Genomic DNA, 25951 nt, shown 5'->3' with positions numbered 1-25951 from the left:
TCTGTCTCATTCTCCTTAAAAGTTAAATCAGTATTCCAAGTTTTATCAAAGTTTCCCACCCCCTGAATCTTATTCAGGTATTTCTCAACATTATTTTTTTCTATTTTTTTTTTTTGTTTTTTTTTTGTTTTTTATTTTTTTGGTTGTATATAAGTGACATCAGACACAAGAGGAAACCGCTTGTTACAATATTGACTTGGGCCTTTCTTCTGTGTTTTTTGCTGTTGCGTGTTTTTTTTATTTTTTTAACATATATCGATCTTGATTCTCGGGCAGTTATTGGCAAAAGTTGACTGCGTTTTTAATAGGCGTGGCCTCTTTGAGGTAAATTTCCAACGCCTGAGTTGACTTGACTCACTCTCATCTTGTCTCGCGCGAGAGAAAGAGAATGACTTTATTAATTGTTTTCTCCAGGTTTACAAGGTCAATGCCTTTCAAGGTCTGAGAAGCGAATGCCAACGCTGCACCTGAGTTGGTTGAGCATACGAGCGCACGTCGTTCCAGTGCTGCAACTCGTCAGCTCCAGAACAACTCTGGCCCAAACACAACCAACCAACCAATTCGCGACCTTTCTTGCCCATTGCCGTGCGCCGACGATTGTACACCGACAGGTACAGTGTCATATCTCCCAGTTGGAACAAGGCAACCTGCAATGGTTTTTAGCATTGGTTATCGACTTTCTTTTTTATCCTGCCTTATTACTTTTTTTCTTATTGTCAGTTTATCGATTTATCGGCGAAATGCGGAATCCTTTGAGAAAATTCGAAAAATCTAGGATCTTCTTTTTGCTAGCGACGTTTATGGATATATATTTTTTGTACTTCACGACTTCCAGAAGCACGTGCCGTTAACGAAAGATATTTTGAATCAAGACATTTTAAATGTACTAGAAATTGAGATCATGATTGAATATTTCTCGTAGAGATTGGCTGTCCAAACATTGCTCCTCTCTAGTGTTCATAAATTATAAATACTACTTTGTGCGTAGTATAGTAATTTTATGAAATTTATGTTATTGAGGTAACAAAATAAAAAATTAAATAGAATAAACGCTATGAACGAATGATCCGCGCATCGTTATTCTTTATCACATCATCAATAAAACTTTCCGGAAAAGAAAATCTCATAATGGAGCAGACGGCTGAGTAATGAATGAAAGAGAGAACGGAATCCCTCATGCAAATAATGAAATGAAAGGAAGTCGGTTAATAATAAATCTCTCACCTGAAAAATGAATGTCTCTTTGTAGAGAGGATTTGGTTGAGCACGCCTGAGGCTCGTTTTAGCTCGTCCCATCTCATACCCATTGCTGTCGTAGAGTGCAAGTTTGACGTACGTGTCGGGTGGCTTGGTGTCGTTGCCGCAAGCACCACGGAAATGCGAGCCCTTGATTATCTCCACGGATAATCTGCCGGTCACTCCGTTGTACGTTAACCCGACAAGCAATTCGGCCACGCTGCCACCTTTCATGCTGCTGCCGTACGGTGGGGTCGTTGGCAACGCGTACGATTGTACCGATTGCTGTGAGCCAGTCGAGTCGCTGCGCGTCAAGCTTGCCGTCGTTCCCCATTCTTGAGCCTGTGACCGCGAACACATTTTCGTTTGATCGTGCATATAAATCGATACGTTCGATTTCCTCGTATGAGAGTTCCGATGGAATCGTCACATTCAGGCTGTTCAATCAAACTGAAAGCTTTCAATCCTATATATCGAACTGACGAAATATAATACGTATATCGATCCTCGCTTCCCCGAAACAACAACGTGTTATTGGCTTAACCCAATCCTTCTATCATCCTCCTCCTATATAAAATAGTGATGGGTTGTCAAGTGAAATCATTTTATTCGTGATCTGATTGGTTGAATGTAGTCACGTGAGTCACAATTATGAGTAAATAAGTGCTAAACAATAAATCGAGGAGTTTTGCATCGAATCATTCTCAATAATTTAGATGAATAAAAATAATTAAGACAATTTGTAGGCATTGAAAAGACAATAACAGCCACATTCTCTCAACGGTCTAACCGTAAACTAATACGATAAAGTAATTTTAATGCACTGCAATACTCTAATTAAATGTATTTATAAGACATACAAATTTATCGATTATGGTAAAGTTCAGCTTATAATAAATATCATCAACAATGAAGGAAATTATAAATCGATATTTCATATAAAATTCTGTTAATTGATTTCGGTGCAATCAGCGCTACGGTACCGTTAATTTAAGAAAAGAATTTTAGGAACTTAATTCATAAATGTAAAAAACTCATCAAAAAGTCACGGATGAACAGTTGAAAAAACAGTTAAAATAACATATCTGTTGATATGGAGATATTTTACAAAAAGCTATAAATCAATCAATGTTAAACAATGATGAAAATGAAATTGTCAGGCGCAGATGACGGTTGTGTTTATTTGAAAAAGAAAAAAGAAAAACTAAATTAGTGCGCTGAGCATTATTTACGCAGGTAAACACCTGAAAATCTGTTACGTTAATAGATTTGAAATGATTGCTAAATCAATTGATATCAACGTATGATATTGATGTATATGGTATGAATTGTTTTACGTATGTAGTGTCTTTCTTTTTTATTACACCTGTAATAATTTTGATTTGATTGAAGCATAAAACTGAATATTACTGAATACAATCGAGAGACGAGTGCGCTAGGTGCGCTTTATGACACTAGTAAACATAAAATTCCGATTGTCTGGAGGCGCTCTCTTCGATAAATTAATGTGGTACACAATCCAATGCAAGAGATAAATCGATAAATATTTTGTCAGCAATGGATACTTGTGATCGGTCGTACGCCCCTCTCCCTGCCTCGTTTCAATATTAATCTAAAAATTACATACGAATTCGCGATGCAGCGATATATCGCGTTTAATTGACCTTTACCCGGATCGATTTCGAAGATAATTGGGTATAGCGAGGTTTGGCATTCGCTTGAATATTTAATGATACAACGGCACACAACAAATCACTCGAATGCTGTCGGCCTGCCAATGTCGTGCGATTAATAATGATAACTCACCGAAGAGGAGGGTGGAGGTTGTAAGGTGAGCCATAGCGTAGTCTCAAGGCGTAAATTGATACTGTCAAAGGAGACACGAGCTTCGCCAAGTAGCCGCTCCCTTCGCATCCGACCACCCCACAAATACACGCGTACTCGTATGCCCATGGCATTCACATCCTCTGGATTGACTCGTGGCAGCAGGAAACTTTCCATGTACTGTGGTGAGTTGCCTTGGCGTACTCGGGTCTTGCGACGTTGCTTTTTGGATGGGAGTAGTACAAGACGCACTTGGCTGCCGTTTATGCCAGACGGATAGTTACGTCCTTGGAGAACGTGGACCTGCGCAACGGGTGGCATCTCATTCGTTAATTTTCATGATCGAGCGAAACGAAATACGCCTTAGATCGACCAGCCGCGGCTATTATTGCTGAAGGTAGTATAATCATGTAAAATGACATTTGTTTGTCAGTTTTTATCCGTATCAAATGGTTAAATCGATAAGCTGTCACGTGCATACAAGTCTAGTTGGAAATGTTGAACGCGATACGTAGAATACATCAAAGCTTAGTCAGCCGTGACGTGGCGTAATAACTGCTCAAAAGTTTTATGTCGTATTGATTTTTAGTTGATATCGCAACATCACGCGAATAAAACGTAAACACCAACCAATTCGGAAAGAAAATAGCAATACGTGTTACACAGGCCAATTAAAAAAGAAACTGTTTTTTAACGGTGCATAACTTCTTCTTTCAATGATCTCGCATCTTAGTTAATGTATCAAATGATATTTGAATAAAATTAATATAATTACGAACCGTCATCTCTCGCATAGGTGCATCATAGAGGAATGCGACTTCCAGACTTGCCATCTCTTCAGTCGAGGTCGCGAGCGAGGTGACTGTGTCAGTTGGCGTTGTGGCGACATTCTCATCGATTGTCGTTGGTTCATTCTCTTGCCTGTTATCGAGAATAACAGTAGGAGAGCCTACTTCAACTATGCACTGCAGAAACATACGCAATCCGTCATTAACGTCGTCATTCATTACATGGTAAGGACAGCTTGAATTATTTATCATCTTACTTGTTGTTGATCTGTAGCATTGTTGTTGTCCTCGGTACAATTGTTGTTGTTATTGGTTGATCCAGCATCTACGATATTAATTAAAAGTTAGCTTACGCACGCGATTTATATAGAGTGACGAGAGTGAACTTTCTCGAGATTGAAAATCTAGGAGATACCTGGAATAACCGACAGTCCATCTTCAGCTTGGATCGTCAGTGTATCTGGGGGCGGATGGCTTCGGCAATTCAACCGACGTAAAGCGTCTTCTTCCGAATCCGAGCTTGTCTCTGGATCCGGAAATGGATAATTCTTAGCTATACGCAAAAAAAAAACAAAAAAAACGAGTGATTCTATTTTGATTTTTTACGATTGTGAAATAGCACTTTCCAAGTTTTCGAAAGAACAATCCGAAAAGAAAACGTATTTGGCAAGCGACAAAACGGTCGAGTATTGGAGCAATACCTAGATTCTGAGGTGGCGCGCCGTTGTTAGACTCGCCAAGTGGCACGCAGACACCGCCGAAGAGTGTCGTTGTGGTAACGGGCGGCGTGGAGTACCACTTGCGCGACAGGTACAACACCACCACCAGTAATAATACCACGAAGCCAACGCAGGCACCCAGAAACGCAGTCGTTTCCACTGTTGCGTGACAGATAATACCTTCTTTTAGCATTTTGTTATAATTAACTTGCGAGCCATTGGCTCGTTAACGTCGGTCGTTATGTGCGGAAAATTGCGGGATGAAGAATAATGCTCAAGATAGTTTCACAAGTATAACTGCAATGAAAGAGTTCGTGTCGTTTGTAAATAATAATGCAAATCATCAATCGCCTTTCATAATCAAGAAACTGTCCGAAAGTTGAAATCGATTTAAGTTTTTGTTTGCCGAGTGCTGATTCGATAATAACGTACATAATTTCATCAGCTCAAGTTGTTTACTGTAAACATAAGCCATGTAAGCTTTCATTCAAAGAGCTTATAGTTTATTTATAATTTTGTTCACATTACGTCGCGCGTTACGCATCATCTTTGTGATACACATCAAATATACATTAATGATCTAGTGTTGAGTCATCCAACTAATGAATAAAAGAGGGCCAAGCGCGTGTGTATTGACTGTAAATGATTGCTTGAAAAATAGAGTAAACAAGAAAGTGGAAAGGTTTATAGACGGCGTAGTGAGTCAGTTCTTGTGATTGGACGCGTCGAATGTTCGGTCTCGCCGGGTGAGTACAATATTTCAAGCGGTTCACTTTCTTGTCGGCGGTCATTGCGATTTCCCTCTGCGTATATTTTACTTAACTTAAATTAACAGATATTTGACCGTATCTCTCTTCTCGAAAAAAATAATTTAGTAGACTGCGATCATACTTTATAATAGAATCGCCTATTTGAATATCGATAACATTGTTCGCGTCATTAGCTAAGAGACAACGGTGACTTTTCTTTGATAATAAAACAATTCTTTTACTGCGTAGTAAGCCAACATCACGACGAGTAATGGCAAAGTAGTGACCTGTTTATTTTTTTCTTTTTAATGATCAACCTTCCGGATAAGACAATCAAATTTATTAACAAAGGGATAGATAAAGAGGAGGGGGACTTAACGTGCTACATAAGCTAGTCCAAACTGTAAATTGATCTCGAGAGTTATATCAGGTGTAAGTAGCAAGCGAGGCTCGTTAAAGAATGGAGAACGTCGATAAAATATCGAAGAGAGAGCGAGCGGAAAATCCCGAAGAATAGAAAAATTATCCGGCGAACAAGGCGTTGCGCAATGCGGTTTGTCCTCTAACGATGCGAGTCGTACATCGGCCAAAACGGTCAATTGGTAGCGTCACGGTAGCACAGGTAGACGCAAAGCTCGCACCTGACTTTCCCGTGCGAAGCTGCAGTCGCGTATTGTGCCACGATATGCTTCGCAGAATGCGCGACCACCCGCGAGACCTTGACAGCAATTCCCCCGTAGCACTCGTGGGAAAAACATCGCGACGAGGTGCTGCGCCCTCCCCCTTGCTCGCGTCTACGTACAGACACGGCTATAGACTTGCATATCGGCTTTCTGGAATATTCAGCAGCCACCAGCGGCAGGCCGGATTTACGTATTGTGCTGGCGATCAATTAGCTTCGCTTTGGCAACAAACGCGTCGCGGACAAAGGCAAGCAAGCTATCCGTCGTTGTCGAGTGTAGGGAGGAGAAGGAGAGAAAGAGGGGCTGGCTACGCAAGATGGACTTACCCGCAAGCAAATGGTCTGATCCGGCCAGAGTCATACTCGGCTAGTAGTCCAGCAAAATATCAGCCTCAGGGCTGTTCGGCCTCTTTGGGCTTCTTGCGGACCGCACCGCGGAGCATCTCACTCTCCACGCGACCAGCAGACGCACTCTTTTCTGTCCGATCCTGGGGGATCCTCGACGGTCCCCCCAACGCGCACGCACGCCGACGATTCGCGCGCTCTCTCTCTCTCTATCTCTCTCTCTCTCTCTCTCTCTCTCTGTTGTTCACAGCCCACACCACTAGCTGTTGCTTGATGCGCTGCTCTACTGCCGCCACGGACTACGCCGCTTGCCACTGGATTCTACCAGTATTTCCTGCCACCACCACTACTGCCACCACCCCCTTGAGCATGCGCCCCTTTGAGCGACGGATAAATGAGCTTGCTAAGCTGAGCTTGAGAGGGCCAACGATATGTGTTTGGCTCTTCACTTAGATTTCTTGTTTTTGTCATTAGGGATTCCCGATGCGATCAACTGTGAGCCGCTTTATTCGTTTTTATGTGATTTTTTTGTAGCCGTGGTAATTAGCTCAAATTACCTACTCTAGCGCGAATATTGATCAATGAAAAGATTTGAAAAGAATTTTGCTTATTCGGGATCCATTGTTTCTTTTATACATTTGTTATTTTATTTATATTCAAAAAACGAAATTGTCCGATCGTAGCGGATTTCTTCTACTGGCAAGGCTTAAGCTGGACTATTTTTACATTTACGGTAAATTTTTTCCCGTAATCTCGAATGATATTAATTTTATCCTACTTCAAATGTTATTTCTCTGCCCGCACGTGCGAGTGTACATATGTATGACGTAAATGTTTATCAGTGTGCCGCTCGGTGTTGACGCTTTCGAATTTGCTACCCCTTATATTGGATATGACACGTGAAGTAACTGAGGGCTGAGGAAGACAAATGTGATTCATTCTCCTTCAAATGCTGAATTCCAATTTCGCCTCCGGCACTTTTCGCCAATTCTGCTGTAGAAGACAAATAACGTAAGCAGATCAGCTTAGATCCTTCGTATGCTGTTTGTGCTTGTGTTATCGAAAAGGGCTTTCGCTTGTTGATTAGATAAATAAAAATGTTCATAGTTACTTCAAAATATTCTTTTATTCAACTCACGTATGTTAGCAATATAGTTTCTCGGCTTTCGTTTAATTTGTTATAAATTTAATTGAGAATTTTTTAATTAAAAAAACAAAATTCTCTTTATAATCTGATTTTTATATATGATTTTTCTAAAAAACATTTTTTGATTTGTTGATTATTTTGATAACTTATTATTCAAAATGAATGCGTATAATCATACAATGTTTTTTAGATTTCTTTCATGCATTGTGTTGTTTTAAAATCAATCAAATATACTAAATATCCGTGGAAATGTATTCGTTGCCGTGGAATTCCTGCTAAAAGTTTTTTCATATATATACGTATTTCAAATATATACATATTGCGGAAGTCAGTTCTTTTTGTGATTCACCGAATATAGATATTTTGTCAAAGTATTTCATTTAAAGCTGTATATTTTGAATGTGAAAATTTTCTAATTGTTATATAAACATATCAATCGCATTACTTCCTAGCATTAGTACATTAGAAAGTTTGTCTTTCTCGTCAATTTTATGATAATCAACAAGATAGCGTAAGTATATATGTAACTACTAAAGTAATGAAAGAATGATCGATCTTGTAATTTTTCTCACTCTTTCAAAGAAGCATTTCGCTAATGTAGTTGACAGCGATTTTTTTAATGTAGAAATTTTATTCATGCTTTGCTGCGTAAGAACAATCTACGCATTCGGTATGTGCAACCATGTTATTTATTATAGATACATGTAAGTGTAAATAAGTTAGCGTAATTTGTTAATAGCATACACATGTGTGAAGAAGTTTTTACGCGATTGAAACGGCGTCATCATTGGAAAGTTTTTTTTTACAGCTACTTATAATACCTACCTTATATTAAAGGGATTACTGTATATTATACGTAGGACTTGTATGCCATTTCATTTAAGCTATGAGTAATAAATGTTCATTCATTTCCATCATAGCCACATTTTAAAGACGATAAATTTAAATCCATATAAATTTATTAATATCTTGATCGTTGGTTATAATTAACAGCTTATATTTTTGTTAATATGTGATAACTATTTACTTATCATAAATCAATCTTATATATGTTTCTGACAGAATTACTTTTTATTGAAGTAACTTGCATCTAATATTACAATTCGATTGAATAAGTAAAATTAATTTTTCAGGTAACTTAAGCGAAAGATTTTGTACAGATTTAGTTCTTATTTAATACAAATAAGTACAAATCGACATAATATGCAGGGAATAATTTATGTACATATAAATAACAATACTTTTGAAAGACCATAATTTTATAAGCTTCAATGAATTATCAAAGAAAAATAAGAACTTTGTACCTGCGACCTGTGAAACTGTCAAAGGTACCGTTCAAGGAAACAGTATAATCAAAAAAAATCCGATTTAAAGTATAATATATACTCGTATGAACATATATATGAGTGAACGACTACTAATATTTTAATATGAATGGTTGTAATCTACAGATCGACTGAACGTGTTACTAAATTTGATTGAACGTGAAAAGAATGAAAAGTTAATGAAAAGGGATTTTAAAAGTACAGATTATTTCAATCAACATTATTCAATAATTTTTTTCAGATATTTTACAACCATAACATATTTCTTACCGTTTGGGCGAACAAAATCATGTCAAAATTTGATATGATTTAACAAGCAGCCGCGCTGGAAACGTTGAGAAAGCGAATAATTAAGATAAAGCAACTTAACAAAGATAAAAATACACCGCAACAAATGAATTCTGCTGATCTTCAATTTATTTGCTACTGCTACATATAGTATATTGAATAATATCGATATAAAAACAGATCTGATAAATTATTCTATTATAGTATATTTAAATAATAATTGACAAATGTTAATTGTAAACGATTTAAAAACCGATTGTTTTTTTCAGCAAGCACATTTAAAAATAGTTATCAACATCAAGCTCGATTTAAACGATAATATATGAAAGAAGAAATGAGAAAATTTTTCAAAAACATGGTTTTAAATTTTTACACAGTATAACAAGAGAGGAGCATTTAAATAAATATTAATAAATATTTTTAATTATTATAACTAATACACTCCATGCTATATAAACAAATGAGCAATAAACAATTTTAGAGAATCATCTCATATTAAACAACAAAACTAATCAGATCCAATGTTTCTAATAGTAAATTAACGTTTCGTTGACTCCTATTTGTCAGCCTCTTCAAGGTTCTTTTAATAATAAAGACTATTACATAAGTCATACAATATTTATACATATAAACATAATTAAAGACAATAGATAGTCACAAACAATACTCACATACATATATGCATGTATAATCAAACTTTCATAACACAACTCTTATACTCATAAAAAACGTCTAACTTTTACAATGTTTAAGAAAATTCAAACTTGTAGATTTATTGTTTCTGGTCATTTAAATAAACAGGAACAACGTAATAGACGTTTTAACGTAAGCGTTGTATTATGAGAGTTTGATTATATACGTATGTATGTAAGTGTTGTTTGTGATTATCTGCTGACTTTAATTATGTTAACTAATTATATGACTTATGTAACGTTATCTTTATTAATACAGGAACCTTGAAAAGGCTAACAAACAGGAGTCAGCGAAACGCTGGCTTAATATTAGAAAAATTGGATGTAATTAGTTTTATTGTTTAAGATGGCATGATTTTTTAAAATCGTTTATTGCTCATTTGTTTCTGTAAATGTTTTTTTTTTTGTAAATTTTGTAATAATATATAATAGCTTATTTAGTAAATTAAATTGTGCATGTAAATATACATTTATTCATGATTGTTTTGATTACAGATTATATTTGTGCTATGTATGTAAATAAAAGAAAGTGATTGTAATTTTCAAGCAATTTTCATAACATTATTAAAAAATGTTTATTTCATAATTTTTATAATTGAACAAAAAATTTACAAGCTCCCATGGAAGAAGAATCTACAATTAATCATATATTACGCTCTATTACGTTACCGACTGAACAGAAAAAAGCTTGGAAAGCTTTTTATTCAAATTAATGAATATATTATAATTCATTGAACTTTTTTGAGCTCATTCATTGCACATAAACAAAGTTCGGTTAATTCTTATTTTAATAAAAAATTTCTTGGAATTAATTAAGGAAAACTCTAATCACAGTAATTCAAAGTTTTTGTCTTATTTGCAATATTTTTATGAAAATAAGATCATTGAATGCATTTTGTGTATGCACAGTGAATGTCCCCACCAAGTTTATTCATCTTAGATATTTAAAAAAAGCTCTACATACTCAGTCGGTAACACAATAGAACTTATATATATATATATATATAGCATAACTGATTTCCCGTTTGCCCTGCGTGTAGTGCTATATAGTGTACGACTAACGAATATACATATATATATATATATATATATATATATATATATATATATATATATATATATATATATATATATATATATATATATATATATATATATACATATATAGAATATACATATATATATATAGAATATACATATATATATATACCAGACATGAGACAGCACATGTCTACATGTAGATTGTAAGTGTCGATAAACATGGCTCCTCGCTAGTGACACTCTTAATTGTTAAATAAAGTTATATTTAAATAAATTTTATCAACATTCATTGCTTCGTTATGTACAAAAATTCAAGTTTATTTAGATATTTAAGTAAGTCGCAAATTTAATAAATTACAGGTTTTAATTGGTTCTGCCGGATAACCTCTTCCTCGAACATTTTATTACAAGAATTCGTTCGTAATTTAAAAAATATATTGAAAAATATTCCTATAACATTTATAATATTCCAAGATAATAATTTTATTACAAAAATATATGTCGAAATCTTATAATTGAAATATTAGGAAAAGATTATACAGGTAGAAATTGTGGTTCAATTGAGGTTTTTTTCATAAAGTACTTTTGTTTTTAGGATTGAATAATTATGAGCTTCCCTGTACTACTGCAGGTTACACGATGTAGAACTTTCAACTTCAACAACTATGCGTTTGAAAAGTGTATGAAACACTTGAGACCAAGATTATATTATAACAATAACGATAGTACATATAATAAAAAACATGAACTCAAGAATCAAAGGCACTCAAGAAGAAAGGAGATTAAGGCACGCTTCATACTGAATGTTCAACAAACTCGAGAACAAACAAAGCAAAGAGTAGAAAAAATTAAAAGAAATGTTCAACAGACCAAACAAAAAGTAGAAGAAATCATAGAAAGAGAAAATATTTATACTATTCCAAATTTTTTATGTATAGGAAGAATATTATCAACTCCTTTTTTGGGCTATTTGATTGTATCACAAGATTATGAGGTAAAAATTATGTAAATTATAACTATATAATATTACTTTTAGTTATACATAAAAATATTTTGTATTTAGATAGCTTTGTGGTTACTTGGTTTTGCTGGTTTTACCGACTTAGCTGATGGATGGGTTGCACGGACATGGACTTCACAAGCTTCAAAGCTTGGTAGCTTTCTTGATCCAGTTGCTGATAAACTATTGGTTGGCACAATGTTTCTTACATTAACATGGGTTGGATTGATCCCCATACCTCTCACATGTCTAGTAGTTCTAAGAGATATTACTTTAATAGCTGGAGCATCTTATGTTCGTTATAAATCATTACCTCCACCAGTAAGTTCCAATTAAACAAAATTATTGAAAAAATATAAATAAAAAAATTATAAATCAATTAATCAAAATTAATGCTTTAATTAATTTCATTATTTTGTAATAACGAATAAAATTATTTTACAGAAAACATTGGTAAGATACTTTGATGCAACACATGCTACAGCACAGTTGGCTCCAACATTTATAAGTAAGCTGAACACAGGCATTCAATTATTATTAGTAGCTGGAACATTAGCAGCTCCAGTATTTCAATTTGTGGACCATCCAGTTCTCCAAGGACTTTGCTATCTCACTGCATTTACAACAATTGCTGGTGGTGCAAGCTACTTAGTATCAAAGAATACTTATAAAATGCTATCAAGGAATAGTAGTTCAGTAAAGCAGTCCTCTTGTAAAAATGAGAATTAATTGAAAAATAATGTAATTATGTACATATTTATTAAATTTTGTTTTGAAATGATAACCTAATTATTTACAAAAAATGAATATCTCTGTTAATCTAATGAAACATCTGATCAAAGTAGTAATGTTCATAAGCAGTTTCTTCAATGTGAGATGGATCATATTCTACAGCGATATAATCAATTTCTAAATGGAAAGGTCCACTAATTTTATCAGCAATAGTGAAACTAATAGATCCTATTTCATTTAATGAAACATTTTCGTTCTTTATCTGTACTCTCCCTTTGTAGGCAAAGAAAAATTTTGAAAAGGGTATTCTCACATATTGCCAATAAGGACCTCCTCTTGTCCAAATGAAATAATGCCATGTATCATACTGCGTTATGTCAGAGTGTCTTTGGGAATGTAAATTTACTGAATAAACTCGTCCATCACCCCTTATATGAAAAACTAAGTGTGTATATAAATCCCAATTATACTGTTTTCTATTACAGAAAGGAGAGAGGCTTGGTAACAGTTTTGCATTGCAAAACCCTGTATTCTTTATTCTTCCATCAGATGGTAGTCTAGTATCCAGAAATCCATGGAATAATCCTTTTGAATATTGAGTGAAACATAGTCTGTAAAGTTTTTAGCATTGAAATGTAATATAATTGTGAAAATAAATATTTCAAATAACTTAGAAACATTAAAATTAAAAAGCTTGTTGTAGCTTTTTGTATCGAGTATAATGCTGTTTATTTATAACTATAAGTAGTTTTGGCAAATCTTGAGAGTATAAAAAGTTTATTAATTTTGAGAAAGTAAGATTTTATAAATAAACTTACTCTGCTGTTGAGTGTCCAATACTATGATCACTATCTGTAGAGACAATCCATTTCTTTAATTCTTCAGGATTTCCAGTAAATCTCCAAACAGGTTCTAATTGATGTTCATGTAATATAAGTCTTGGTCCAGTAACCATCTGATCTTTAAAATTGATCATTGCCTGTTGCATAGCACTTTTCCACAATTTAAATTCATAACCTACTTTTTGTTTGAAAGTTAATGATTCAAAATTTTTTTGTTCTTCTGGTTTCTTCCAAAATCCATCTTTATCAGGAGATTCATAAAACAAATATACACATTTCGAGGTATGAAGGTGTTGTTTCATTATTTTCTGTACAAAGGGCTGGCCCCATTGTAATGCTTTCGCAAACTAGAAATCGTCATTGAAAAAATGGAACATATTATTAATTTATTTTATTGAATTACCTATAAAATTTTATAATCATTAAAATTTCGGTACTTTTAAAAATAAAATGATGTAACTTTAAGTCATGCAAGTTCAATGAAAATAATAACTAAAAGAGTTATAATTACCATGTTGTGTATAGCAATTGGTTTAATAATAATCAATTTTCCATTGCGTTACTGAGTTTTATTTGATTTTTTATTTTACGTCTTGTCATATATATGTGTAATAAAAATAACGCTACATTCTAATTTTATTCATCACGCGTTTACTTTACTTCTGCTATGGTATGTATTATACTTATATATCACAATTCACAGCATGCCAGTATGGTTAAAGCACTCGCAATAGAATATGCTCAAAAACCACGAGTAAACCTAACCTTAGTATGTACCATGAAATGTTGGAGATGTTTGTGTTCGTGTTGCGCTATACGTGCATTATATGTGAATCTGTACACCGGCTGTCTGTCGTACGCCGTATAGCGAGTCAGTCTCTCAGTTTTTAAAGTAGCAAGCATGGCTAGTATGGCTACAATTAGATTATTGAAACGTAACTCTTTAGTTTCTTTATATAATAAACAAAGACATAAAATCAATTACAGTTCACAAGAAAATTTTCAATCTGATTCAAGCTCTTTGCAAAGTTCTGAAACTGCAGCAACGTTTTCTAATGGGTATTTATGCTTTTAACGTTTTTTAACCTCTTATATTTATTATTTATTTTTATTTTTTTGCATTATTTATTTATTTTTATTAAAGAATATTTTTTATAAAAATTAAAGTTTTAAACTCTCTAATAGTCTTATTATTTATTCTTATTTCAGAAGGCAAATAAAGTTTTCAACAGGAAAATTAGCTCGTTTAGCTGATGGATGTGCAATAGCAACTTTAGGAGAAACATCTGTAATGGTTACAACAGTCAGTAGATCTCATGCTTCTAGTACATCATCTTTTGTACCTCTGGTTGTTGACTACAAACAAAAAGCTGCAGCAGCTGGACGCATTCCAACTAATTTTTTAAGAAGAGAGCTTGGTCAGACTGAACATGAAATATTGACAAGTAGATTGATAGACAGATCTTTGAGGCCTTTATTTCCAGAGAAGTATAACTATGAGACACAAGTAATATGCAACATGTTAGCTTTAGATGGAAACAACGACTCTGATGTACTTTCTATCAATGGAGCTTCCGCTGCTTTAGCAGTATCAGATATCCCATGGAATGGTCCAATTGGTGCTGTGAGAATTGGTTTAATAGATAATGAAGTAATAATAAATCCTACTCGGCGTGAAATACAACAAAGTTCTTTAAATCTTATTATAACAGCTGCACAGCATAATTTAATTATTATGATGGAAGGATCAGCCAATAATGTATTGGACCAAGATATGAGAAAATCTATAAAAGCTGGAGTAAAGGAGTGTCAATCTATAATCCAAGCAATTGAAACACTTAGGAAAAAATCTGGCAAAGTTAAAAGAATAGTAGAGCCACCGGCAGAGCTTCCAGAAGATATTAAAGAATCAGTAGAATCTTTATCTGAAATGAAACTTCGTGAAATATTTACAGATCATAAACATGATAAATTATCCAGAGATATTGCTCTCAGTAATCTTAGGAATGATGTATTAACTACTATGAAGTCAAATTATTCAGATCTAGATGTGGCCTTAACTGCAGAAGCTTTTTCAGACTGTAGTAAAAAAATTTTCAGATCTCTTATATTTGAATCTGATCGCAGGTAAATATTTGAAAAGTTATTATTAAAAAATGTTCTATAAAATTACTTTCATTAAAATCATTATTTTTTTCAGGTGTGATGGAAGAAAATTGAATGATATCAGAAATATTTCATGTCAAATAAATTTATTTAAACCTCTTCATGGTTCTGCACTATTTCAAAGAGGTCAAACTCAAGTGCTTTGCACTGTAACCCTGGATTCACCAGATAGTGCTTTAAAAATGGACACAATATCATCATTAGCAAATGGTGTAAAAGAAAAGAACTTTTTTTTACACTATGAATTTCCACCTTTTGCTACTAATGAAACAGGTAGGACTGGTCCTGTAGGTAGAAGAGAAACAGGTCATGGAGCTTTGGCTGAAAGAGGGTTACGAGCTATTTTACCAAAAGATTATCCATTTGCAATTAGATTAACTAGTGAAGTTTTAGAATCCAATGGTACGCTATTTGCAAAAATTTCTGGTTGTTGAAAGTCCTAAATAGTAAAATCTTTATCATTTTGTATTGTAGGATCATCATCAATGGCATCTGTATGTGGTGGCAGTTTAGCTTTGATGGATGCTGGTATTCCAGTTACTACACCTGCTGCTGGTGTTGCTATAGGATTAGTTACAAAATATGAAAAGGATACAAGGCATCTGGTGGATTATAGAATCCTCACAGACATACTTGTAAGCAAACGTTATTAATTTATATCTCAATGTTAATTTAATCATTAAACATAAATTTTATTTTTCATATTGTATTATATAATTGTTTTATTTATATCTAGGGACTTGAAGATTATTTAGGCGACATGGATTTCAAAGTGGCTGGTACCAGGAAAGGTATTACAGCATTACAAGCTGACATAAAAGTTTCTGGATTACCATTAAAAATTATAATGGAGAGTCTTGATCGAGCTAATGAGGCCAAAAATAAGATTATAAATATTATGAACCAAGTAATAGCAACACCAAGAATTGAGAAAAAAGATAATATGCCCATTACTGAAGTTATTGATGTGCCAGTACATCTTAGAGGAAAGCTGTTAGGGGTTGGTGGAAGTAATGTCAAAAAGATATTTCTTCAAACAGGTGTTCATGTAAGTTTCTAATTTTATTTAAAATATGCCCAGTAATTCCCTGATAATAAACGTAACAATTTAATAATAATTTATTTTTACAGATAAACCACGATGAAAATACTCGATTCGTTTTATTTGCACCAAATCAAACTGCAATGAACGAGGCAAGAGAAACCATCGACGAAATACTCAAGCAAGATCGTGAACCCAAATTAGAATTTGGAGGAATTTACACTGCAACAATCGTCGAAATCAGAGATGTAGGGGTGATGGTAATTCTTTATCCTAATATGCCACCAGCTCTTCTTCACAATTCTCAGTTAGATCAAAGGCAAGTTACACATGCGAGTGCACTTAATATGGAAGTTGGTCAAGAAATACAAGTGAAATATTTTGGTAGAGATCCAGCATCCGGTGCTATGCGACTATCACGCAAAGTTCTGCAAACAACAAATTTAGCTATGAAAAACTTAAACAGGACTAATTCCTGAATTGATGGTTCTTATTTTTTTATTACGTTGCGGTTTCATAGCATTTTTAATAAAGTGTAAAGTGTGAAAGTTATTGATTCATATTTTTATTAATTTTTAAATATGCAAATATGTAAAGATGTGATCGTACATTGTAAATTCGCTAAACTTGAAAAAAAACTCCTATTTTCTGTTTACCTTGTCGACACGATGATCGCATTAGAATAGAAAGTAAACCAGTTGTTGTAAATAATTATTTAAAATAATCTTTTTATAAAATATATTTTATTACAAGACTACATAAACTCTACTTATTTATTTTATGTAAATGTGAAATACAGAAATTTTTATTATGAACAAGTTATGTATCGATTTCGGAACATCGTGCAACTTGATTATAACTCGCCTTCGGCTCGTGCCATAAACTTGTTTTATAAATAATTAAATAATTTTTAAAAAGTATCTTCAATTCTCACATGTTAAAGCGACTCTACATTTTGTCTGAAGGTTAATTATTAGAATGGTCATGATATCAACGTCGCTATTTTTTCCTCCTTGGCGAGTAAAAAAATTAAGCTACAAAATATTTAAAAAAAACATGATGGATAAGTTACATATATTTCATTAAATTTTTACTGAATTTTCAGCACAGGAATCTTATAATAAAAATTTTAAATATGATCAATAATAGTTTTAAAGGACTTTCTACATAAGAGCCGATCGACAGTGTGCACGAAGTTATAAAAATAAATCAATTATTTCACATTAATTCATAAAATAAAAATAAATGTTCCACATGATCTTTTCAGACCACACACAAATCTTTGGTAAGATAATGACAAACAACCAATTTGTTTTTTTACCTCGGTATTCATCTAACATCCAATGTTTGACGTCCAATGGCTCTTATGTAGAAAGTCCTTAAATCATGATTAAGTATCAGTGTAACTGCTGTGTCTCATATCAAATCGTGGTAATATTTAATGCAAATTGAATTTTCGAATTTTCAATTTCGCCAATAAAAGTTTTGATCTATATAAAAAAATAATGCTTGAACCATTTTTCAGTGATAAAAACCGACTGATACCTCAATAGAGAAATTAATTGAACTCTATATGTGAAAGTTTAACTTCAAATAAACAAAGTAGACAATAAAAGATACAAATCGAATGATAATCCCAATAAAATATTATACAGTGATTTTGGCTTTATTCAATTATATAAAATATTGAAAAACTTTTGAAAATGCATCTAATCACAACCGTGAACGTCTAATACAGTATTTTATTTTCATTGTGAAAGATATATGATTATAGAAAATTATGTTTTCAGAACCTATACTGTACTGTGTTTATCTTTATCGTATTTTTAAACTTGACTTTTAATAATATTTGAACACAGAATTTCGAACGACTAAAATTTTATTGATCACATTTTAAAATGATAAGTACATTAACGTGACTGCATATTTATTTACCAACAAATAATATCGTCGTTTAGACATATTATCAAATCATAGAAATATTTAACGCATATTGAATAATCGAATTTTTAATGTCTCCAATAAAAGCCTTGATCTATATTCCTGCATTAAAATAAATACGAAAGAATCCAATAACCCAAAAAGATGAACGCGCAAAACGTGCTGGACATCACAAGTACCTATTTATAAATAGTTTAATTCTAAATGAGTGGAATTGATTCTTCAAAAGATTTCCGATTACAGTTTTCTGCAAAATAGGCTTTGTGATAAGATTAATTACCACTGACACAATAATAATGATGTTTATTTAAAATGTCTAACTTTATGATTGGGATTCCTATTAAATTCTGTATTTTTTATAATTCGCATAATTTTTGTAATTAAATACTTCTCACTATATCAATATATTAAATAAATATCAAATTGACTCATTAATTCATATATACTGACCATTTAAATCACAAAATCAATGAATTATAAATTAATATATCTCAGATATATCCATATTTTTCGTTTAATTTTTAATTATTTCAGCTATGTTGTTCACAATTGTATTTCTGTTCTTTCTAATATCAGTTTGATGATAAAACATTGTTTTTTTTTTCATTTTTTTGAAAATAAAAAATCATTTAAATTTAAAATCATTTAAGATTAAAAAATTAGAATACATGATGATGAAAATGATGAAAATTTGATTTGCAAAGATTTAAACGTATGTCTAAATTTTCATAGTTTTATCTTGGATGTAATTGGCTCAGATTTATTGTAAAGTTCTTTAATAACGTGTCTAAAATCCAATTAATATACACTTCATATATCCTAAAGCATTTGAAAATTTACCTAATTTAAAAAATATTTAGATTTATCAACAACGATTTTGATGTATCTGTTGTTATGAAAGACAATTTTTTGAACACAAAAACTAATTTAAAATAATTGTGCGCAGCAACAATTTTAGAAAAAAGCTTTCTTTTTTCTAAAAGGAAAAGAACTGTTTATGAAAAAAAAAATAGAAATGTATAGTCTATTCCATTTTGTTTCAAGCGTAATATTAATTACACTAACACTACACTCACTGTGACAGAAATATTTATCAGAACAACTTTTATTGACTTTGTGATTTTATACATTATTTAGATCTTAAATCAATCACTTTTTAAACCAATTTTTTAAAAAATGAGTAAGCTTTCTTTAAACAATTTAAGAGACTTACTGGATATTAATTTGGAAAACTTGGTAAGTTGAAAACATTTACCTATGAAATAAATTAACATAAATATATTTCTCACTCAATATTTCATAATGCAATATTTTTAACATATTTAAATATGACATTGAATATAGTGAAACAGATTCTTTCGATAGTATGACAAATTTCCAATTTCTAAATTAATCAAATAACTATTTGCAAAATATTCAAAAAAGCACCTTTTATCATCTGCAAAATGTATATATTTCAGTATTAATGCAAATTAAAATTAGATTTACAAATTCCAAATTGAAAATTCCAAATTTGATCAGTATGTTTCCAACGATAGAACAAAAAATCAAGTCAAATCATCAGACATGACAAATTTACACCTTCCCAAACGATCGGCATATATCGATACCCAAGCTTCATTTGTTGTACCCGATAATGTTACAATTCATCTAAGTGAAGATATTAATAATGTAAAACAACGTGATAATTAAAATACAAAGTATAATTCACAGTACGCTTGGAATGAAAAATATTTTTAATATTGAACGTGACTGTACGTTTTACTCATTCTAATATAATATTTTACTTATTATATTTATTTGCAATATAGTATATATAAATTTAACACGTGAAAAATTGTTATAATCAGTATTTTTATACAATTTTTAATCAATCTCGAATGAAATGAAAAGTATACTACGCTATCACACATTTTTTATAACCAATCATTTACCCTACGAAAAAAATTAATTTGAATTATGAACTTTCAATATTAAAGTTAAAAAAAATCAATGAAAGTTCTTTTAGCTGTGTATGTCAACGCCGACTGCAATAAAAGTATGTTTGTAATGAATGATTTATGAAAAGAATGTTATGCGTTCCCTTTTACATAGAGATTCAAAAATCGCATTTGGAACTGCAGTTTTATTAGTGCTTTGTAATCAAATTCGTGAAAATAGAATCGCACAAGTTGACACGCGCGTGATTTTGTTCAGACGACTCGTCAGTTTGCAACTTGTTCTCAAGCTCGCGCCTCCGTTTCAACGTAAGTAAAATTTGTCTACTTCACTTAAATATGAAATAAACTTCGCTAAATGACGCTTATTAAGTTCAAATTAAAGCTGCTTAAAAACAGAAGAAAATTATTATTAGAATTTGTTATTATTGATATATATTTCATAATAATATGTACTAACATTTTGCTATCTAAAAAAATCGTTTGTCACATGTAGCATATTGTTTGCTTTGCTCATCACGATTTGTTACCTATGAATGAATGCATTTATCTGAATAAATCACGATGGATTGAAATAAATAAAATCTAAACTTGTTGAAAACTCTACCGTTACGGAACGAAGACGGGTTCGGATTATTTTTAGCGATGAATATCGCTTGCAATTTTGTCTGTCCAAAAAAATTAGAATTATTCCAAGCTTAATAATAAAAGTTTTTGATAAAATAGGAATCGGCGACATTAAATCGGCAAAAATATTTCACTGTAAAAAAAACTATGGATATTGCTTAAAATAAATCCTAATTTACCAGATACTCAAGAGCAATAATGACGAAAGCAATCAATCATTTCCTCATCCTAAGTTTGCTATCGAGAAGCTTCGCGGACGCGAAGTCGGAGCCACAGAGCGAATCTCGCCACGTGGACGGCGGTAGGTGCGAAGATATGCGAGCCGGCTTGTCGCTGAATTTGCGCGACGTTGGACTGCGTCGCCTGGACTCGGGTTTCAGCGAAAGTCCGCACATTACTTGCTTGAACCTCGAAGACAACGACATCACTTACGTCTGTCCGAGCTCCTTCAACTCGCTGCCGAATCTTCTCTACCTGAATCTGGCAAGAAACCACCTGTCCCTCGGGAATTTTTCAAATCTCGATACGCTGCCGCGCCTGCGCACTCTTATACTGGATGGAAATTCACTTGGCGAAGGTGTAACTCTTGATTTTGTTAACGCGTTTCCCGAGCTCTCTTACTTGTACATTAGAAACTGCAGTATTGAAGATATCACCTCATTGTTGTTCGCGCCTCGACTGCTGTACTTGAACTTATCGTCGAACATTTTGGGAAAGTCCAAGCTCGGCTTTCTCGATGTGGTGCCTGCGACGTTGACAGCTATAGACCTGGCGTATAACGGCATAGAGAACTTGAACGCGAGTAGCTTATCCTCGGTGACCAGATTACGCCTCGACGGTAACCAATTCGTGAGGCTTTGCGGTAAGTCTTACTGTAGCGAGGCAGTGCTTATGCTCGAGGGAGTGACTAATCTGCGCTGGCTTTCGGCATCGAACAACGCGCTAACGAGCGTCGATTCCGATGCCTTCGACGACACCGCCAACATCGTGCACTTGGATTTGTCGCACAACAAGATCAACAGCATACAAAAAGGCACTTTTGAGAAGCTCGAGGAACTGAAATACTTGTCACTCGAGGACAATTTACTGAAAACCATACCAGAACTGTGCAATCTTGAATCGTTGCGGCACCTGCAACTCGCTAAAAATTTCCTGCCCGCAGTGAATAGCGACTCCTTCTGCCAGATCGAGAACCTCACGTTCGTTGACTTGAGCGATAACAAAATCAAATTCGTGGAAGAGGGCGCGCTTGACAAACTGGTTCACTTGGAGATTCTCAAACTCTCGAATAATTTGCTTACGACGTTTTCCAGCTCGTGGCTGGAGCGGCTGAAGAATCTGCGCAGCCTGTATGTCGACGGTAACAGGTTGAAAAGCCTGAGCGATCTTGGCCTTGCTGCTGTGCATATGTTTGCCAAGTTGGAGCACGTGTACGCGCAGAACAATTGGATTGCGCAATTGTACACGGGTTCGCTACTCACCGAGGTCAGGAATCAACCAAATGTCACTATTCAGTTGTTTGATTTTACTAGTGACGTGCAGAAAAATTTATTGAGCGCGGAATCTCGTAAGTGCGATTGTTCGTGTAACGATAACGAAATATTTTTCCTGTAATTCGAAAAATAATTTCATACCTGATCTGACTATGCGATCCTCATATTTCATTTGTAATTAAAATATTCATTTCGTAATCCAATAAAAATAATCACATTTTCACATAGAGTTTATTATTATTAAAAAGCACCAATTTGTGTAATAATTCATTACAGTAGTTCACATTTATTGTATAACGATATTATTTAATCGGCAATATATACGATGAAATATGTTTAAAAACGGAAATTCATTACACTTATTTTATTTTCTAGCATAAAGAATATCCTTGTACCGAAGTTATTGATTCGTTATAAAAAAGATCCCTCACTATTTACTATCACACTTGAAGTTGAAATTCTGGTTCACGTGTACTTTTACATATGATATTGAGTCTTACAAGCGTATTAGTATTCCAGATAGTTAGAGTAGTAAATCCGGCAACGAAATAATCGGACTAAAATACGTTTGAGCTATAAAATATTCGCTCGCAATGCATTTTAAACTTTCGTTTCATTTTCTTTCCCATTCTTGTTCCCATTGTGAATTGCGCTCAAATTTATACGAGCGCGTTAAAAGTCACCGAGCGTGTCTTGGAAAATTTATTACCGTTAAGTCGAGTGTCGCGTGCAAGGAAATCAGCGCCCGATGATGACTGTCGAGCGCATAGATATTCCCTCAGGTTTCACAGACCTCCTTGAAAAGTAATAAATCGTTGTTTTGATCTTGTTTGTATTGGAGTAAATGACGCACGCATTAAGAATTATATCTGATATATAAAATGGTAGCGTGAGAAAATGCGACGTTAAAAATATCAAATCTTTATCTAGTTTATAAGGATGTTTGTGAACGAGAGATTCAAATGCTTTAATTTAAGTTATATGATACTCTCTAGCTCCGAAGTGATTTTACTTTGTAATCCCTTGTGCGAAAATCAGCATGAAGGCGTTATGTATTTGTGAAAGGTTTAACTGAATTTTTTAATGATTTAAAAAATTTAATTGAATTTTTGACCAAACAACTGCCTTCATAATTAGCCCATAGCATATTTTGTAACTATAATTATGTATATCTTAAAGAATATGTAATTTTAATAATAAAGACATTTTTCATATCCCTTTTTATAATAGTAAAATTTATTTTTCTATATATAATTTAAACTTTTATGATTAATTTTAGGAAAGATAATATATTATATAGTTTGTTTTTCTATTTTTATAGTAAAATCAACATGTCACCTTCTTTACCTCTTATACTCTTATTGCTTATAGCGGTTTCTCAGAAAACCAAACAACAATATCAACTATGAGATGAAAATACTGACATCGATAAATTATGTGCGAATCCGAATGTTACGTTGAATTTTTACAATTTAAACTTAGGCGCCGTCGGAGAATATAACAAGTCTTTTATTTATGTGCTTATAATTGAAAGAAAATCACATAACAATGGTAGATACTGATTAAACATTGATAACAATAATATCGACTACGACAAACAGTACCATGAAGTTTCAAAAAAATACCTTTTATTAAAGAATCTATTTCTGAGCCAGAATCATCAAAAGTGTTTAAAACAAGGAAGCAGGTTCTTTGAATGGATAACTTCAGTTGTTTTTTTTTATTATCTGTGAGTTATATATTTATATATTTTCTCTGTGTATTGGGAATAGTATTCGAAAAGTTCGCATCAGCGCTTCTGTCGGTGGAATCTGTAAGCCGAGTTATTAGGCTCTTTTGCTCTTATTTACACGTATTAATATATGCATGACATAGAACTTCTATTTTTTATTATATTTTGACTCAATTTTATACTTGTATATTTACTCAATTTTATACTTTAATATCTTCTATTATCTTCAAAGCTTTTATCCATTAGTACTTCAAATTTACGTATTCAACTTTTTCCGAAATATTTCCCTGGTGGGACAGATTGATTGTTAGTATACAGGAAAAGTATGAAAGCTCAGCTCGCTGTCGGTGAAAGCTCGAGCATTACAACCTTTCACGCAGCAGGAAATACGAGATCTTTTTTTAAGATATTCCATACTGTGATTTTACGTTGAATATGCAATAACTTGAGTCAACAATACAAGTATAAAATTGAATCAAAATATAATAAAAAATAAAAGTTCTATGATATGCCTATATTAATACATGTAAATAAGAACAGAAGAGCTCATTAACTCGGCTTACAGATTCCACCGACAGGAGCGCTGATGTGAACTTTTCGGAACCTAATGACAAGCGGTCGCTCTATTCAATATGTGTTGAATCGACACCTATTTCCTATATTCAATAATATTTATTTAAAAAATCAGTTCAGTTTGGATGTGCTAACAACTTACAATAATGATTCTGATAATTTTATTCAATCTATAACGAAAACAAAATAATTTCATTCAAAATTTTTGTAAAAATAAGTGCCATGATTATATAGATAAGGATTACGCAATTTGTTTTCATCATATTGTCTCGTTATGAGATTTACACGTTACAATTGGAAGCTTTAAGTGCTCACTAAATAAATAGAATTAATCAAATTGCATCACTCTAATGATAATATAAACATTAAAAAGCCTATCAAGCAACAGTTCAAAATGGACAAGAGCCATTTCTTCTTATAAAACAATACTTTTCAAGAAGTTATGCAATGAAAAATATAAAAATTCAAGAATAAGTATTCTTCTTATGCTTCAATATTTCATAAGCCAAATACTCATCAATTTTATTGACGTGTCCTTCACTTACGTTATAATTTTTCGGTCTAAATTGAAAATGGATCGAAAAACTCATATCAAGCGATTATACTTGACAGAAAAAATGTCAAAATGAGTATACATATAAGCAAGAAAATGTCATTGGATTTGTATATTCTGTACATAATATTCCGGGGCCATATTCACAAACTATTGCATGTAAGTAAAGTGATTATTATTTCATTAAGATATAATGATTAATATTGATTTAAACTGATGAATACTTGACAGTTGAGTGAAATGTTCAGTACGATTTACGGAAATAAAAATATAGTAAAATTAAATAAACTCTGTTGTTAATTTTTTTAATTATTGTTCAAAACTTGATCTAACTCATGTTGATAATAGTTAAATTGAAGATTGAAAGTAAATTTCATAAATGAATTTATTTAAATTTCAAATAACTAGACGAAAGTGCATGTCCCATGATATTTACATAAGTTTACTTTTCAGTAGATATTTCAAGTGACCATCAGA

General features: G+C 32.8%; 5 protein-coding genes across 9 annotated transcripts; 3 read left to right on the top strand and 2 right to left on the bottom strand.

The window, feature by feature from the left end:
• Positions 1-103: 103 nt before the first annotated feature.
• On the bottom strand, positions 104-6630 carry LOC131663635 (synaptotagmin-16). Of its 2 annotated transcripts, none has more exons than XM_058934135.1 (8): positions 6326-6630; positions 4550-4726; positions 4264-4374; positions 4106-4173; positions 3840-4025; positions 3043-3363; positions 1225-1578; positions 104-647 (listed from the first exon to the last, which is right to left on the bottom strand). In XM_058934135.1, exons 1-8 carry the CDS (start codon positions 6357-6359, stop codon positions 435-437), a joined length of 1464 nt encoding a protein of 487 aa, XP_058790118.1. In that variant the 5' UTR covers positions 6360-6630; the 3' UTR covers positions 104-434. The 2 variants fall into 2 exon arrangements, with proteins under 2 accessions (XP_058790118.1, XP_058790117.1); XM_058934134.1 differs by having other exon boundaries at positions 4264-4401; positions 6326-6628.
• An 80-nt stretch (positions 6631-6710) lies between these two features.
• On the top strand, positions 6711-12565 carry LOC131663636 (probable cardiolipin synthase (CMP-forming)). Of its 3 annotated transcripts, XM_058934137.1 has the most exons (5): positions 6711-6838; positions 7186-7354; positions 11468-11830; positions 11900-12157; positions 12281-12565. In XM_058934137.1, the coding sequence occupies exons 3-5, from the start codon at positions 11519-11521 to the stop codon at positions 12563-12565; spliced, it is 855 nt and encodes a 284-aa protein (XP_058790120.1). In that variant the 5' UTR covers positions 6711-6838; positions 7186-7354; positions 11468-11518. The 3 variants fall into 3 exon arrangements, with proteins under 3 accessions (XP_058790120.1, XP_058790119.1, XP_058790121.1); XM_058934136.1 differs by lacking the exons at positions 6711-6838; positions 7186-7354 and adding an exon at positions 11046-11169 and having other exon boundaries at positions 11432-11830; XM_058934138.1 differs by lacking the exons at positions 6711-6838; positions 7186-7354 and adding an exon at positions 11060-11169.
• A 91-nt stretch (positions 12566-12656) lies between these two features.
• LOC131663638 (complex I intermediate-associated protein 30, mitochondrial) lies at positions 12657-14152 on the bottom strand. 2 transcript variants are annotated; one of them, XM_058934140.1, is made up of 3 exons: positions 13922-14152; positions 13387-13813; positions 12657-13179 (listed from the first exon to the last, which is right to left on the bottom strand). In XM_058934140.1, the coding sequence occupies exons 2-3, from the start codon at positions 13710-13712 to the stop codon at positions 12657-12659; spliced, it is 849 nt and encodes a 282-aa protein (XP_058790123.1). In that variant the 5' UTR covers positions 13713-13813; positions 13922-14152. The 2 variants fall into 2 exon arrangements, with proteins under 2 accessions (XP_058790123.1, XP_058790122.1); XM_058934139.1 differs by having other exon boundaries at positions 13387-13757; positions 13922-14150.
• Positions 14153-14210: 58 nt separating this feature from the next.
• On the top strand, positions 14211-17310 carry LOC131663634 (polyribonucleotide nucleotidyltransferase 1, mitochondrial). Its single transcript, XM_058934133.1, has 6 exons — positions 14211-14469; positions 14620-15537; positions 15611-15978; positions 16051-16211; positions 16313-16624; positions 16708-17310. The coding sequence occupies exons 1-6, from the start codon at positions 14312-14314 to the stop codon at positions 17095-17097; spliced, it is 2307 nt and encodes a 768-aa protein (XP_058790116.1). The 5' UTR covers positions 14211-14311; the 3' UTR covers positions 17098-17310.
• Positions 17311-21321: 4011 nt separating this feature from the next.
• LOC131663576 (leucine-rich repeat-containing protein egg-6-like) lies at positions 21322-22737 on the top strand. Its single transcript, XM_058934048.1, has one exon. It carries the CDS (start codon positions 21322-21324, stop codon positions 22735-22737), a length of 1416 nt encoding a protein of 471 aa, XP_058790031.1.
• Positions 22738-25951: the final 3214 nt, after the last annotated feature.

Source organism: Phymastichus coffea, unplaced genomic scaffold (genome assembly GCF_024137745.1).
Source record: "Phymastichus coffea isolate CEN01 unplaced genomic scaffold, Cenicafe_Pcof_1.1 PCOF00036, whole genome shotgun sequence".
NCBI classification, from domain to species: domain Eukaryota; kingdom Metazoa; phylum Arthropoda; class Insecta; order Hymenoptera; family Eulophidae; genus Phymastichus; species Phymastichus coffea.
Note: the sequence above shows the minus strand (reverse complement) of the source record. Positions and strands in the feature narration are given on the sequence as shown.

Excerpts from the sequence above, each read along its gene's own strand:
- LOC131663636 (XM_058934136.1), top strand. The coding sequence starts at position 11,444 with ATGAGCTTCCCTGTACTACTGCAGGTTACACGATGTAGAACTTTCAAC. Across the intron at positions 11,831-11,899 it reads TTGTATCACAAGATTATGAG|ATAGCTTTGTGGTTACTTGG; the intron begins GTAAAAATTATG and ends TTTTGTATTTAG. Across the intron at positions 12,158-12,280 it reads ATAAATCATTACCTCCACCA|AAAACATTGGTAAGATACTT; the intron begins GTAAGTTCCAAT and ends ATTATTTTACAG.
- LOC131663634 (XM_058934133.1), top strand. The coding sequence starts at position 14,312 with ATGGCTAGTATGGCTACAATTAGATTATTGAAACGTAACTCTTTAGTT. Across the intron at positions 14,470-14,619 it reads GCAGCAACGTTTTCTAATGG|AAGGCAAATAAAGTTTTCAA; the intron begins GTATTTATGCTT and ends TTCTTATTTCAG. Across the intron at positions 16,212-16,312 it reads GAATCCTCACAGACATACTT|GGACTTGAAGATTATTTAGG; the intron begins GTAAGCAAACGT and ends ATTTATATCTAG.
- LOC131663635 (XM_058934134.1), bottom strand. The coding sequence starts at position 6,359 with ATGACTCTGGCCGGATCAGACCATTTGCTTGCGG. Across the intron at positions 4,402-4,549 it reads CGCGCCACCTCAGAATCTAG|CTAAGAATTATCCATTTCCG; the intron begins GTATTGCTCCAA and ends TTTTGCGTATAG. Across the intron at positions 4,026-4,105 it reads ATGCTACAGATCAACAACAA|TGCATAGTTGAAGTAGGCTC; the intron begins GTAAGATGATAA and ends ATGTTTCTGCAG.
- LOC131663576 (XM_058934048.1), top strand. The coding sequence starts at position 21,322 with ATGACGAAAGCAATCAATCATTTCCTCATCCTAAGTTTGCTATCGAGA.
- LOC131663638 (XM_058934139.1), bottom strand. Across the intron at positions 13,180-13,386 it reads ATTGGACACTCAACAGCAGA|ACTATGTTTCACTCAATATT; the intron begins GTAAGTTTATTT and ends AAAACTTTACAG.